This window comes from Meles meles, chromosome 4 (assembly GCF_922984935.1).
Source record: "Meles meles chromosome 4, mMelMel3.1 paternal haplotype, whole genome shotgun sequence".
NCBI lineage: Eukaryota > Metazoa > Chordata > Mammalia > Carnivora > Mustelidae > Meles > Meles meles.
In genome coordinates, this window is record NC_060069.1 from 36,565,980 (window position 1) to 36,580,513 (window position 14,534).

Here is a 14,534-nt window from a genome sequence, read left to right on the forward strand (position 1 = left end):
AGCGGAGGCAGTGGCGATGATGATGATAACCATGCATTCACTGTGTGCCAAGCACACTGCTCTGGGGGATCTGTTTCACGTACTTGCTCATTTACAGCTTCTTCAAAACAATCCTAACAAGTACATACTATTATTATCCTACTTTACAGATTGGGAAACTCAGGTACAGAAGTTACAGAACTCAGGCCATGTGACCTAGAACATATACTCTTAAACTACTACTACACATCCCACTCACCCAAGTGGACTTCCTTCAACCCTTCAAGACAGCATGGTTATTTTATACAAATATAGGATTTATTTCATTTTAAAGACACATATACATGAAGATGCACCACATACATCTACATGTATATGTGTGCATATACACAGCCTGTATGTATATCAACTAAAAATACTGTGTATGGCTACTGTATATGAACTAAAAATAGCTCTGGCAAAGTACTGAAAGGGAACTCTGGCACCTGGGACTGGAACAGAAACAACAAAGGCTGAGGATATCCCTATCTGTGTCCCTAGCTCAATGGGGGTTTTCTAGGTCAGTACAGGACAGTCTAGTGATTTAGTTGAACCAAATAGCCCAGAGAACAGAAATTAATCTCTAGGTATCCTACACTACTATGTCTATTGAATGAAATAGTAATTCCAATAGGCAATGAAGAGAACTATGTTCTACTTAAATGTCATGAAGTCTGAGGAGAAATTCTTAAGTATTACAGCAACCTACATTTTATGGAATTAAAACAAAAAACCTGAAATGGCATTATAAACAAAGTACTAGTTAAAAAGCTGAAGGACCATGCAGAAATTCTAAAAATTTCAATGTAAAAAATTCTGCCTCTCCGATTATTCTCAAATACTAAGTTTCTAAAAAGTCATTTAAGATTTTTATAATTGAGGTAACTATACTACTAGAGTCAAGGTTATAATATAACCTATATAACCAGGAACTGAGAGGTTTTAGAGCAGTGACATGACACAAACTAATATACAGGAAATGACTATTAAAACTATAAAACACTTAAAAAATGTTAATCTCTCCCATTTTAGTTAGTAGTTCATATGGTATCTTGCAGCACTCTAATAACCTAAGTTAAATATCTAAGTTGAAATGTTAATACTTCTGCTATAAAAATCAACAGCATTTATTTTATCAAACAAAATGGTCCATACTTCACTTGAAATTAAATATTTAAATACTACCTTTAAATTGGATAGGTTTATTTCTTAAGATAAATCTTGAATGCAATATTCAGTAGTTAAATCTGTTTGATATTTATTTGATTTTGGAGGCAATTTGTTTATACAAGGTCTAAGTTGCTCATTTAAAACAAGTAAATGTCAAAGGAATTTCCCAAACATGTAATTTCCTTCTGACTCTTTCTTCTATCAGGATAGAAAAGAAAGGCAAAGACAGTCCATGAAGAAAGCTAAACCCCAAGAATGCTGAGGTTATCAAACGGTGATAACAAAGGGGAAAGAAACATGATCAACACCTGCCCAAGTACTTACCGAGGGGCTGAAAAGAGCGAACAGGACTTGTATCCCTGCTGCTCTCCCGACTGGCTTCCCGGCTGCATCCTTGACTCACACTTGGTCGAGGAATACGACTACTTCGGGCTGGTAGAAAGCAACAGCAGCACAGAAAGGGAGGAAACAAAAGACAGAATTTGCATTTTTTTTTTTTTTAAGATTTTATTTATTTGACAGAGAGACACAGTGAGAGAGGGAACACAAGCAGGAGGAGTGGGAGAGGGAGAAGCAGGCTTCCTGCCGAGCAGGGAGCCCGATGCAGGGCTTGATCCCAGGACCCTTGGATCATGACCTGAGCTGAAGGAAGACACTTAACGAATGAGCCACCCAGGCGCCAGAATTTGCATTTTTGATATGTTAGTTTTATTTTTGTTTCTTAAAAATTGATCAATCTGAGGTTGAGAACAAATTACTCTTGATAAAGCATTATCAGGAATACAGTTAAATTTGAATACAGTCCTCTAGTCTGTATAAGATTATAAGGGTAAAATAGTGTTCTACAAATGTAAGGCTACAAATAAAAGGATTAAAATATAAATGAATTATACATTTCAGGTAAGATACCTAATTCAATTTATAACCTGTATTTCAATTTTCTCTGAATTCTGAATTGTTTTCTTCTAGCTTCTAAGGGCCCAACTCTTGGCCATGCTATCCAATATCCAGGCCTGAAATACAAAAGAAGAGGTCCCAAATCTCATAGAGAAAACCTTACCCACGGACAGCCTAGAGGGACTAGCCTCTCTGCTACAGCCCTGGCTCCGCGGTATCTTGCTTCTCTTCGGCGCTGAGGCTGAATTGACCAAGACTCTTTGAACACCAGAGCTCACAGTGGAGAGGGCTGTTGTGGTCAGAACTCTTCCTGGAGACCCCGACCGGCTGCCAGCTGAACACCAAACATACACATGAATGTTAAGATGTGAACTCTAAGAAAACTTGTTAAAAGGATAAAAATTCAAGAAATACATCTGAGAAAATTGGGATAGTATGGCAAGTTCTAAGTTCAAAGGAAATGGATTAATGATAGTCATAACCTGGAAAAAAAGAGTATGCTATATATCTTAGGACTGAACAGTAAAAATCATGTAAAATCTATTTTCAGTTTTGAGGGGTATAGGACAACACTAAAGTATGTTTCAGAACACAAACAGTATAAGAGATTTCCAAAAAAGTAACTTATCTGACAATACATTTCACACGGTTACAGCTATATATTAGAAAGCTATGTATTTGCAAGGAACAGAATTAGTCATTCCATTACTGCTATTATTTTGCTAAGAATATAATAAAAATTTTCTTCATGTTAAAACAATTTGCCTTCTGAGATGCTCCTGTAGTAGCAAATTATCTTGCTACTATATAACAGTAATTTTTAAAAATTTTTATAAAATTAAATTTTAAATGTTTATATAAAATTGGGCCAGCTGAAAAAGGAAACTTGCTTTTTGCTATTTTCCAACAGCAAAGGGATCTTGGGTGGCCATGCCTAGGACGTAGATGTAGGGGTACTGAGAGTAGAAAAGAACTTTGAGGGCGCCTGGGTGGCTCAGTGGGTTAAGCCGCTGCCTTCGGCTCAGGTCATGATCTCAGGGTCCTGGGATCGAGTCCCGCATCGGGCTCTCTGCTCGGCGGTGAGCCTGCTTCCCTCTCTCTCTCTCTGCCTGCCTCTCTGTCTACTTGTGATCTCTCTATGTCAAATAAATAAAAAAAAAAAAAAAAAAAAGAATAAAAAAGTGCTTTTCAAAAAAAAAAAAAAGAAAGAAAAGAACTTTGAGCAAATGTCAGAGAAGTCAGACCCTTTCTAAACTAGCAATTCTCAGTCTTGGAAGGCAGAGGATATGTGGTCAGGGGAAAAGAGAGAGGGAGCTGGACAAAATCTCACAGATTGGGGCAAGGGCTAAAAAAAAGGTTAAGAAACACGGTTTTAAATTAGAATTGCATGGGTTAACTTTTAAGGAAATGAGGTCCTTGTCAATCAAAATATTTCACGTCTTCACTGAATAGGAAAACAAACTAGATAATTCCAAGATAAAATTTAACTCTACATTCTGAATGGTAGCATTATAGAAAAGTTAAACTCGCACTTAGACAAATGAAAGCAACTCTTTATGAAAGCTACTTTCCCCTTTATTGGGCATCACTTGCCTTAACCAACAGGGCAGTCACTGCTCACCCTGTATAATCTTACCCAATCATGCTTCATTTTCACAGAGCAAAACCTAAAGACTCAGAATGCCAATGTGGTCAAGCAGGAGATGTTAATGAGGGAGGAGCACTGAGTGTAAGATGGGGTGGGGGGGTGACTTTACAGTTCAGCTGTGTCTGAAATAATACCAGCCAGGTTTTAGGGTTTTTTAAGAAAATGAAACCTTTGAAATTTTCTCATTTTTATCATGTTGTGTAGACCAAACAATACATGAATAAAGGTAGGTTGGATGTGGTCCATGGGCTGCTGATTGTGACCCTCACCGTAGTTTTCTTGGCATGGTCTTACTAAATACAATTTAAATTCATGCTTAATTCCTAGACTCTACCAGCACACAAAATGAAAATTATCTTCCCCTGGTTATAGCAATACTGTTTAAAACAAAGCAGTACTTCCAATAAAATTAAACAATTAACTTGAGTAGAAGGAATTCTAAATTATTACAGGGAAATTATTCAGTTTTACTTTAAAACAATGCCTCGTTTGAACTGTTTCTTGGTGTTTTCAGGTGAAGAATCTTCAAATCAGATTTTTTTCAGTTATAACCTTAAGGATACCCACAAGGCACCTATTTTCTCCATGCAGTATCTAAACTAAACATACACACCAAAACATCCAAACACCCAACATGCCACAAACTCACAATGCAAGATAAGCCAATGGAATATTTTATGGGAACACTTGCAACAATATGAAAGTATAAATAATGAACTGAATGAACACATACAATATGGTATTCTGTTAAAACTAATATAAATTTAAGGGATAGAGGTGTTGGTAGGAGACTAAGAATTCCTTGAAAAGTAGGTCTATTCAGCAGAGAGGAAACATGCAGTACAGAGGCAGAGTAATCACTCCACCTATTCCAGGTTAACTGTGTTTATCAAAATTATGCAAGCTCACTCTTTCTATATTTAAATTCATTCATACCCTCTCCTAGAAAATAAAATTGGCAGTGTTCATTTCACTTTCACCATTACCCTCTCTTCTCCACTGACTCCAGTCCCCTACCAACAGTGTGATACTTCCAATGCCTGTGACTCATTTTGTAATTATTTGTACATAGAGAAAATATCAGGGCTTTTTCCCCACCCAAGGGCTACCTAGGCTAAATACTAATAAGAAAACCAAAGAGTTGAAGAAAAGGGCCATGATGTACCTAGATGCTACTAGAAAATACTTTGCAAAACTTGAAATGGGATACCTAATTTTTCTCATGCTACCTAAAGTTTTCAATCTAACATGTTATATTTTTCACGAGGTATTTTCAAGGCATTACTAAAGCTCCTTTGCTTTTGAATATCTAAACCTGTGGGATTGACTTGGATAATTTCAACAACTGAAGGGTTTGGTAATAAAATAAAGACAGGCCGAAGATAATTGGTGATTTTTGCTCCAATATGGCTACACAATGATGGAATTTTATGTTGAGATTTTCTGCTGAATAGAGCCCATTCTCAATAATGAAAATATGATCAAACAATAGATGCACACATAAAGTCTATAGATTCTTACCACCAATGGTATTAGCAGATTGTGATCCTGAACAAGTGTAAAGGCAGAATTAGGGTAAGGGTTATAATCCACGAAGAGGGAAGGAGCAGATTTAAAATGAATGGCAGATGTAAATAAGAAAGCTTTAGTCAGTTCTTAGAAAATAAAAAATCCTAAAGCAAAAAAAGCAAACTTTAAAAGAAAAATCCCTAAGCCATAGACGTCTGTAACAAAAGCAGTACATTTAAGTAGCTTTTACAGCTGAAATCAGACTCATGTACAAAGCAGATGAAATGAAGTTGCAAAAGTAAATGTAAATTCTTCAGCTTTTCTTCTAGTAATAGCCTATAATCTAAAAAATTAAATGTTTAACTTTTAAGCATTTAAACATTTAATTTAAAAGTACAGGTAAAGAAGAACTACAGTATCTTGTAGCTGAAGAAAGCTTACACGAAAAAGCTACAAATTTTTTTTTAAGATGCACAGGAAAAAAAAAACAACGGCAGGGGTTGGAGTGAGGAGACCAAGTTTCTGACAGGCTGTACAGTCATTTGTACACAACCAGTCACTACCAACAATAACAAAAGACACCATCCTTATATAAATATAAATCTGGAAGTCTCTCCATTGGGTCTGCTTTTTTTTTATTTTGGTTAGTCATCAGAATACACCTGCTTTGACCCAAGAGATTATTCCCCCCTAAATGGAAACATAAAAAATTGAAAAGATCATGCAAACCCTAATGAATTACTTCCCAACAAAGTGAATACGGAGGTTACAGCAATATTTCTGTGCAAATATGTTGTAAAGAAACTTGCATCAAATCATAGAGGGCCACAATTTCTGTTTTCGAAAGAATCTGGAATGGAATATACAGTCATTCAAATAAATAAGCAAGCAAACAAACAAAAACCTCTCCAATCTGATTTAAAACCCAAGTGATTTCACAGTGAGGGTCTTCTGATCTTAAAATCCTACCAGGTCTAAAAAGCCTATCATTATGTCCTCATACGTCAGGAGAGGATTTGAAGTATTGTAGACTGGGTTTCAAAGTGAAAAAACAAATGTAAAAAAGTTATTCCAAATCTTACTGAAGTGATCAGTAATTACAATATATCTAAAAGGGAGGTCCTTAGATAATATATTAGAAAACCATACACGAAGCACTTTAAATCTCTGTCACAAGTTGTCTTCGTATTACTTTAGAAAAGAACTAAATAAAATAGCTCACATCAGATTAAATTTTATCCTTAAGATACTGGATACAGACAGTTTTGGTTTGCTATCTTTATTCTTCTTTATGCTTTAAGTTTCCTAACATTATCGTTTTTTATTTGTTTCCCAAAGACCATACATAAACAAGGTACAAAAGTACACAATAAGAGTTTGAAATTCAGTTGACATTAGGTTAATAATAACAGGGAGGACAATTTATCAGCTGAAATACAGAGTGCTTAAGGATACTTAAGATGGATACCATCTTAAAGTACATTAATACTTTATCAAGACATACATGTCCCATTTGTCTGTTTTTAGTTTGCTTCCCAAATCTTGGAATCAGGGAAAACAGCTAGGCTTGGAGGGGGGCAGGTGGTGATTACACAAGTAATAGTACAGTATAATGTTTAATCCTCACTACAATCCTCCGAGATTATTCTCCTCATTTCATAGATAAATATACAGAAATACAGCAATGTTGAGTAGACTGGAAGAGCTATGATTCATATGTGGGTAATATGGCTCCAGAGTGCATGATCTAAATCAGATACTTCTGAGACTTTATTACACACAAATCACTTGGTGATCTTGTTAAAAAGACTGAATCCAGGACACTGTGGTGGCATGAAACTGCATTTCTAACTAGCTCCCAGGTGATGCTGATGCTACATTTGGAGTAGCATGGCTAACCAACTATGCTACAACTGCTAAAGACTGAACTACTTAAAAAAATTATTCTAAAAATACAGAAAAAGAAATTAAAAATCAGGGAAGAAGGTGATATGATCGATTCCTAATGTGGAATTTGAAAGAGCCCTAACCCAGAGGGCATTTTCCATCTTTCTTATTTATAAATAATCATCAATTTGCAAACCAATTTTACCAAGCATTTCCTTATTTTTGGGGCTCTTAATGAATATTCCCATCATTTCTCTGCCTGGATTTTTTGACTTTGGAAAGAGGAGAAAAGGAAAACCTGCTGGCAGGACTTGTGTAATCACCACCTGCCCCCCTCCAAGCCTAGCTGTTTTCCCTGATTCCAAGATTTGGGAAGCAAACTAAAAACAGACAAATGGGACATGTATGTCTTGATAAATCACCTACACCACCATGGAAGACAGTTATAAATACTTTTTTTCAAAATAGCCAAGTATGCAGAATAACCCCCCAGTTACTTCCTTAGGAAAAAAATCCCGTTTTTAGAGCTAAGTGCTAATGAAAATCTCTTGATAGAGAAAGAATAGGAACAAATTCTTAAATTAATAATGCCATAAATGTATGGGTTATTATTCTGGAACATGTAGAAATGAATCATTCATTTTACCTAGACCTCAAAATTGTGCTTTTTAATAATTGTGCTTATGAGGAACTCAGCTCCCAATGAAACAGTAAAAATATAAATCTTAAATTTAATAAGAAATATAACAGAACTGGTCATCTTATGTTTCCTCACTATCAATCAGTATATACCTGCCAAAAATGCTAACCACATTCCAATAGATTTTGGGGAAGTACGAAGACACATATATCTGTCCTTGAATACGATTAGCTAGATGCAACCAGATTAGATGCTAACATATGGCAGTTATTTTGCTTCTAAAAAGCACAATTTTCTACATTTGCAAATTTTTGCATAGACTGTGAAAACCTTAATGCTAAGAGATTTGTGCTACTTAAAATATCTCCATGCAAAACTTTGTACAGCAGATGAAGTTTTTTCTTTCTAAGTGGCGGATATCAATGATGCAGCCCTAGTAACACACCAAAGACAAGACAACACCCACTCAAAAAAATTCCAAAACATGCACAACAACTGACCCAAAACATTGAAAAAAAAAATACCTTCATTTTTGTCAGGTGATGATGAACCTAAAGTACAGAACAAGAACTCAGTATGTGGCTCGTCTTTTTTGAAGTTAGCTTTGTCTTTATCCACTGGTCAATCTCCTAATACAATCATATACAAGCAACATACTTATGCTAGTGTATTATAAATCCAGGAAAACTCAGGCAATACGTACGCTGTGACTGAGACACCATTTTTGTTCGACTTCTTCCTCGAGAATCTGTCTTGGCATTTCCCATGCCAGCAAGTGGTGCTGAAAGCTTTGCTCTTACCCGGCCTAAGGAACAAAATTATTTATGTAATTAAAGACATTTTTCTATAATGATATTTAGTAATGAGGAAAAAAAAATCTCACTATAATTTTCTAATTGGGTGTGCTTTTTCAAGTATTGTTAAATTTTGTTAACAACATAACCGTCACTGACAGGTGATAATTCTCTTGAAATTTCAAAAATATGTACTGCCTTTTATGTGTTGCACACCATAAGCTAACTTTCCTTCAGGGATAAAAGTAAGTCAAAGTAGAAGATTTCCATTCTTAGTTTGAGATTATTAGTTCAGTAGAGTCATAACTGAGATAATTACCATAGGCATGCTACTTGTTTCTTAATTGGTAGTTCCAATTCTAAAATTTCAGTTTCCATGAAATTTAGTTTATTCTAAAATACAGCTTATAGTTTTAAATATCAGTCTAATCTTATTAGAAACTACCCAAACAATTCTTTTGACTGAAAACATACTTCTAAAAGGGATTTGCAAGAAGAGATAATATTAGGTAAAATATTTAATATTTTATCCTGTGCTAAACATCAGATTACTACAGACAAATATGGACAGATTTATGATTCTTTCCCCCCAATCAATTTCATTTATAAAATAATTTGAGGAAATACCTATCACATAAGTTTTGGCACTTTTCTCAGCATTACTCCCTTCTCCTCTACCAATGTCTCATCCCCCTCCACAAAATCAAGCCACAAACATCTATTTCTAGAGCTTTTAAACCAAAGGAGATAATGTTGATCAAAGTACCTAAGTAAAGTGTCATTAGTAAAAACAAAAATATATTACTAGTAGGTACTATGGTGTTCTCAAGCAGTCTCAACCATCTCAAATCAGAACCAATACTAAACACAATCATAAAGAAGGGCTCAGAATCCTGTTCAGTTAAAAGAAACAATTTGTAGGACAATCATTATACTGGATAGCCTGATATGGCTATATTAATTAGGAAAAAATAATGAAGAGTAAGGAGAAATTATAAAATTAAGAAATGAGTGACAGAAGATAAGAGTGATTAAAAACCAGGAATACAACAGAAGCAAAACCAGAACTCTAGTTGGTGAGTTTAGCATTCTCAATTCTTCAAGGCCCTTAATAAGCCCATATTTCAGGCCTTTCACCCTTTTACAGAGTCTGTTTAGAGGTAGGATACAATGTTCTCCCGACTAAGAAGTAAAACAGAAAGACAAAATTATTATTTTTGAAATGGAGAATTTATCCAATAAGAAATCAGGACAGGTATTTTGATACTGTTGTTCTAAATTACAATGCCACAGTGCCAGAAACCATTTTTATAGAGTACTCCAACTGATATAAAAAATAAGAAATATTTCAAATATATCAGAGTAGACAGGAGACAAATTGTTAAATATACTTGGTTTTATATCACAAGAAAAGGTCATCCATGAAAAACTTAGGAGAAAAAGAAGTGTGTTTAAAAATCAGAGGTTTAATAAGACAGCCTTCAGGCAATATAAATTAAAAAACTGAATTTTTTTTCTTTCCACAAATTCAAAAGCAATCAATATTTTCTTAAAGCAAACTGGCTCAATAAAATAGAGTAGTGTAACTAGCAAGTTTTTTGTCATCTCAAATTCAAATCATATATGCAATTCTCCACTGATTCTAAATTAAAGACACACTTAAAAGTGGACTAAATAAATGCATTTAAACTCCCATGATAAAGCAGTGGAGCATGCTCCCCCAAAGTACAAATGAATTAGCATAAATTAAAAAGCAAAACATAAAAATAAAGAAAAGCACTAATGATGCTACAGGAAAAAAAATTATTTACTAACTTTACACTAGAAAGTATTAAACATGTTAAGAAATTATGTTTTCTAGCATGAGATGATCCAAGATACAAAGCAAAACTCCAAATGAAGAACTAAAGGAAAAAAATTCACATGTATAACTAACACAACCAAACATAAAATGTAGATGCTACCACAGCTGGCAAATTATATAGTTTTGCAAAACAAAAAAAAATAGCCTATTTTAGTTTTTAGTATTTAATTCCTACTAGTGAAAATATTAATGTAGAGGTATTTGTGTTACTAACAAAATGTATAATTCTTACCATCTTCAGATGTTGCTCCTAAATAAGAGAAATAAAACAGTAACATTTCAACAAATTCTGCCAATGCTGATGTTAAGACCTACTTGCACCTCCCACCCAAGACTAAAATGAAAGAGTGAAAACAGTATCTCTTAGTCGTATAGCCTTACCCCAAATTTGAGGCCATCTAATGACCCACAGCACAAGAAAAGGTTAAAACCAGACAAATGAAAATGGCAAAATTCCACAGCACTTTTATCTGCTCCATTTCATGTTCAAAATGTGAAATGGTGAAGAAAATTATGGAAGGTAATCCCTCAAGAAAGACATAACCCTGTCATTACTCTCTGAAATGAAGATTTTTACAGAATAAGAGTATTTTCTGTGCATTTTCAAAAAGTTGTCCATAAAAGAACTAGAAGAGCTAAGTGACAAACATAGAAGTCAAATCCATGATGTAGGCCTCATTAACCCAGAATCTTCATTAAAGCATTACAAAGATCTATCAATCCATCAGCTATTTACTCAACATGTATATGTGCTCTCTAGATGTCAATGAAAAGTAGCAGAAATGAACAAGTGAAAATGTCACAACTCTGTACTAACATATAATGTATCATTAGCCCAGGTAAAAATGTCACAACTCTATACTAAAGGGCAGTAATAGATGTATCTCTGCATGTGTATGACAGATTTTTTTAAACACAGGACTGAACATCAGGTGAGAGTAACACACCACATGACACAGATGAGTCTTCAAATAGGCTGATGTTTCTGAGCCAAACAAAGAAAGATCTTAATCTGGAAAGTGAGAATAGTTTAAGGACACAGAATTTCAGTATGAGACATGTTACCGTAAAGAGTTTAAAATACAGAAACCATCTTGTGGTGGGTTTTCATTTCATTCAATAATTTTTTTAACTTATGAAAGACATTAAACATCCAGAGGAACATAGAGACAATATAAGTAACTGTCATGTACCCAACCCAGGATAAAACAAATCTCCCATTTCATCAGAATGGAAGATGTCTCTATTTAAGAGCTTATGTAATAACTGACAGAAAACATACAATTTTCCATCTTTCCTAGATCTCCTACTAAGACTTACAGATTCAGTATCTTCTTACAAGTTCTTAAAAAAAGCTCAAGTTCCTAGACAACAGTATGGTATCTGATGAAGTGAAGGGAAAATGTAGATAATATGCCACGTAGTATCTGACGAATACCATAAAGATAAAATACCACACTGAACCAAGCAAATATAAACTATAATCACTTAATACTGAGATTAAAAAGGCAAAACTTTTCAAACAAAAAAAAGTTCAGTCCTGATTAAATCTTAGTTTTAAACTTGTTCTTAAAAAGACAGCATTGTAACTTGCATTTTGTTTTCACAAATAACCACATGAATCTGTAAAATATCTCATTTGTCTCTCTCTGTATCACAGTTAGTAAACTAAAGAGTTCAATCAAATGATTTATGAGATTTCTTTCCATTCTTATGATTCTGATTCTATTTCAGAGAAAGACTTGAGAAATCAAGACTATTTCTATGAGCTAAGGTAAAAAATTTGAAGATAACTGATTTAACTTAAAAGAAACAGTAACCTAGTATTTGAATAGAATGGGAAACCCAAAAATGACTATGCTTAACCCACAATTTTAGAGAATTAGGTAGCCACTTTTACATTAAGATTGCTACAAAATAAGCAGTATATTTTTGAAAAGAGAATGAAGATATTATACAGAATCCAAGAGCCATAAAAATCTTTAGTAGAATTAGAAAAGTAAGTTCTTACCATCCATCTTGTCAGAAGTATCCTCTTTGATGAAAGAGCAAGCAAAGAATAGAGGAAAACTCAGTATGTTAGAAAAATATGATTTTATAATCCCTAGGACATTATTTTTAAGAAGACAGAACTCATAGTTCAGACATGTATAATGCAACTTATACTCAATTAAAACATACTAGGAGATTTAAACAAGATGAGGTTCCTTTGTGAGAAAAAGATACAAAAACAAACAAAGATAATGAATTTGATTTTCACTTGCCTAGAGTGAGAAGTTAATGAAACCCATATCCCAACTTGGGACTCCTGCCACCATCAGGCAGACCTCTTGCTTTGGTCTTCTGAGTTTCCTGACATCAAATACTCATCGAATTCCCATTCCCCATTCTCCCCATTCCCAAAGGAACTGGGAGAAAAAAAACCTAGAAGCAACTGCTTTAAGTAATGAACTAAGTTTAAACATTGCAAGATTATAGTAAGAAAAGTCTCTAATGACTTCCAAATCCAATCTCACAAGCACACATCTTTCTTCCGAGTTCTATTACCATACCATCTTGATGCCACTGTATCTCTCTTTCTCATTATACTACAACTCCTTAACACCTCCAGTCTGATGTCTCACTGGGACTTCAAATTCTAAATGCATAAAACGCAACAAGATTTTCAGCTGCTCATCCTTTAGCAATCTACCACTAGACTGAGAGACTCCTGAGTACAAAAGCATCTATTTCTGTATCTCCATGACCTAGTGGGGTGCCTGGAAAAAACAGAAGTGCTCATTAAGTGTTTGCTGAAAAACAATGGAACACTCCCTCTGATCAATAAATGTTCAGCCATAACAAGCAAGGCTCAAAGCAGAAGAAAACAGAATACATCAGTCTCATGTGGATAAGAAAGCTGATAGAGGGAGAGGAGGGTAGTGGGGAAAGGGAGGCAGAGAAGAGAAGAGAGAAGCAGAAGAGGGGGAGGGAGGAAAGTAGGGGAGAGAAAGAGAGACAAAGACAGGAAGAAGAAATAGAGAAACAGAAAAAGAATGAGAAAATCCATTATCCAGGCCCTGGAAAGAGCCAAAGGCAAGGAGTTCATGGTCTCCGAGTGTAAACACGGGTCAGAAAAAGAGGATAGAGGGACATCTTTCCCTTCTGTAATGAAGTAAATGTGCAATTCAAACCTTAAAAAAACCAAAAGAAACTAATTAAGTCAATCTCATAGAACTATTATAGACTTTCTTATGAAAAAAAACAGTTACAAATTGCCTTCCTAGTTTATACCTAAACATTTCAAATATTGTATTTTTCTGGTAATAAAATAATAGATACTAAATATCACATTTTAAAGACTCCAGATAAATACATTTTATATGTTTTCCAGTTTCTTCCTTAGTTTTTTTTAAAAAAGATATAATTTATGTACCATAAAATTTTACCTTTTATGCTATACAATTCAATATCTTTAGTGTATTAAGAGGTTGCACAACTCTTATCACTAATTCCATAAAGTTTTTATCACCCCCAAAAGAAATCCTTTTAGGAGTCACTCTCTATTCCCCTCTTTGCCCTTGGCAACTAATTTACTTTCTGTTTCTGGGGATCTATCTACTCTAGACATTGCATGTAAGTGGAATCAAACAATAAATGTCCACCCATCCTGAAGCATGCTTTAGTACTTTTATGTAACATATTCCTTTTTATGGCTGAATAATATTCCACTCTATTTAACCATATCTATTTAACCATTCACCAGCTGATGGACATTTGGGTTGTTTCCATGGCTATTATGAATACTGTTGCTATGAAGATTCATGTACACATTTTCATAACATATTCTTCATGTTATTTTGGAATATACCAGCTGGGAATGGAACTGCTGGTCAGCTGATAACTGTTTCACTTTTGAGAAACTCCCAAGCTGTTGCCATCGCAGCTCCACTATTTACATTCTTATCAGCACTGCATGAGGGTTCTAATTTCTCCATATCCTCACAAGCATTTGTTATTGTCCATCTCTTTGATAACAGCCCTCTTCATGAATAAAGTGGTATCTTATGCTTTTGATGTGCACTTTCCTAATGACTAATGATGTTAGGCATCTTTTCATCACTTACT

The 14,534-nt window shown here is 34.5% G+C and overlaps 1 protein-coding gene across 29 annotated transcripts in view; it reads right to left on the reverse strand.

The window, feature by feature from the left end:
• The window catches only part of CLASP2 (cytoplasmic linker associated protein 2), a 192,800-nt gene that overhangs the window by 63,374 nt on the left and 114,892 nt on the right, over nucleotides 1-14,534 (reverse strand). For 16 of the 29 annotated variants that reach the window (XM_046001645.1, XM_046001636.1, XM_046001644.1 and 13 more), the window contains 5 exons: nucleotides 12,439-12,462; nucleotides 10,660-10,677; nucleotides 8,473-8,574; nucleotides 2,249-2,419; nucleotides 1,513-1,620 (listed from right to left, as the gene is read on the reverse strand). In XM_046001645.1, coding sequence (XP_045857601.1) covers nucleotides 1,513-1,620; nucleotides 2,249-2,419; nucleotides 8,473-8,574; nucleotides 10,660-10,677; nucleotides 12,439-12,462 — 423 coding nt within the window. Of the gene's footprint in view, nucleotides 1-1,512; nucleotides 1,621-2,248; nucleotides 2,420-5,254; nucleotides 5,282-8,293; nucleotides 8,321-8,472; nucleotides 8,575-10,659; nucleotides 10,678-12,438; nucleotides 12,463-14,534 lie in introns of all 29 variants that reach the window. The other 13 variants (XM_046001649.1, XM_046001642.1, XM_046001647.1 and 10 more) reach the window with 3 other exon arrangements.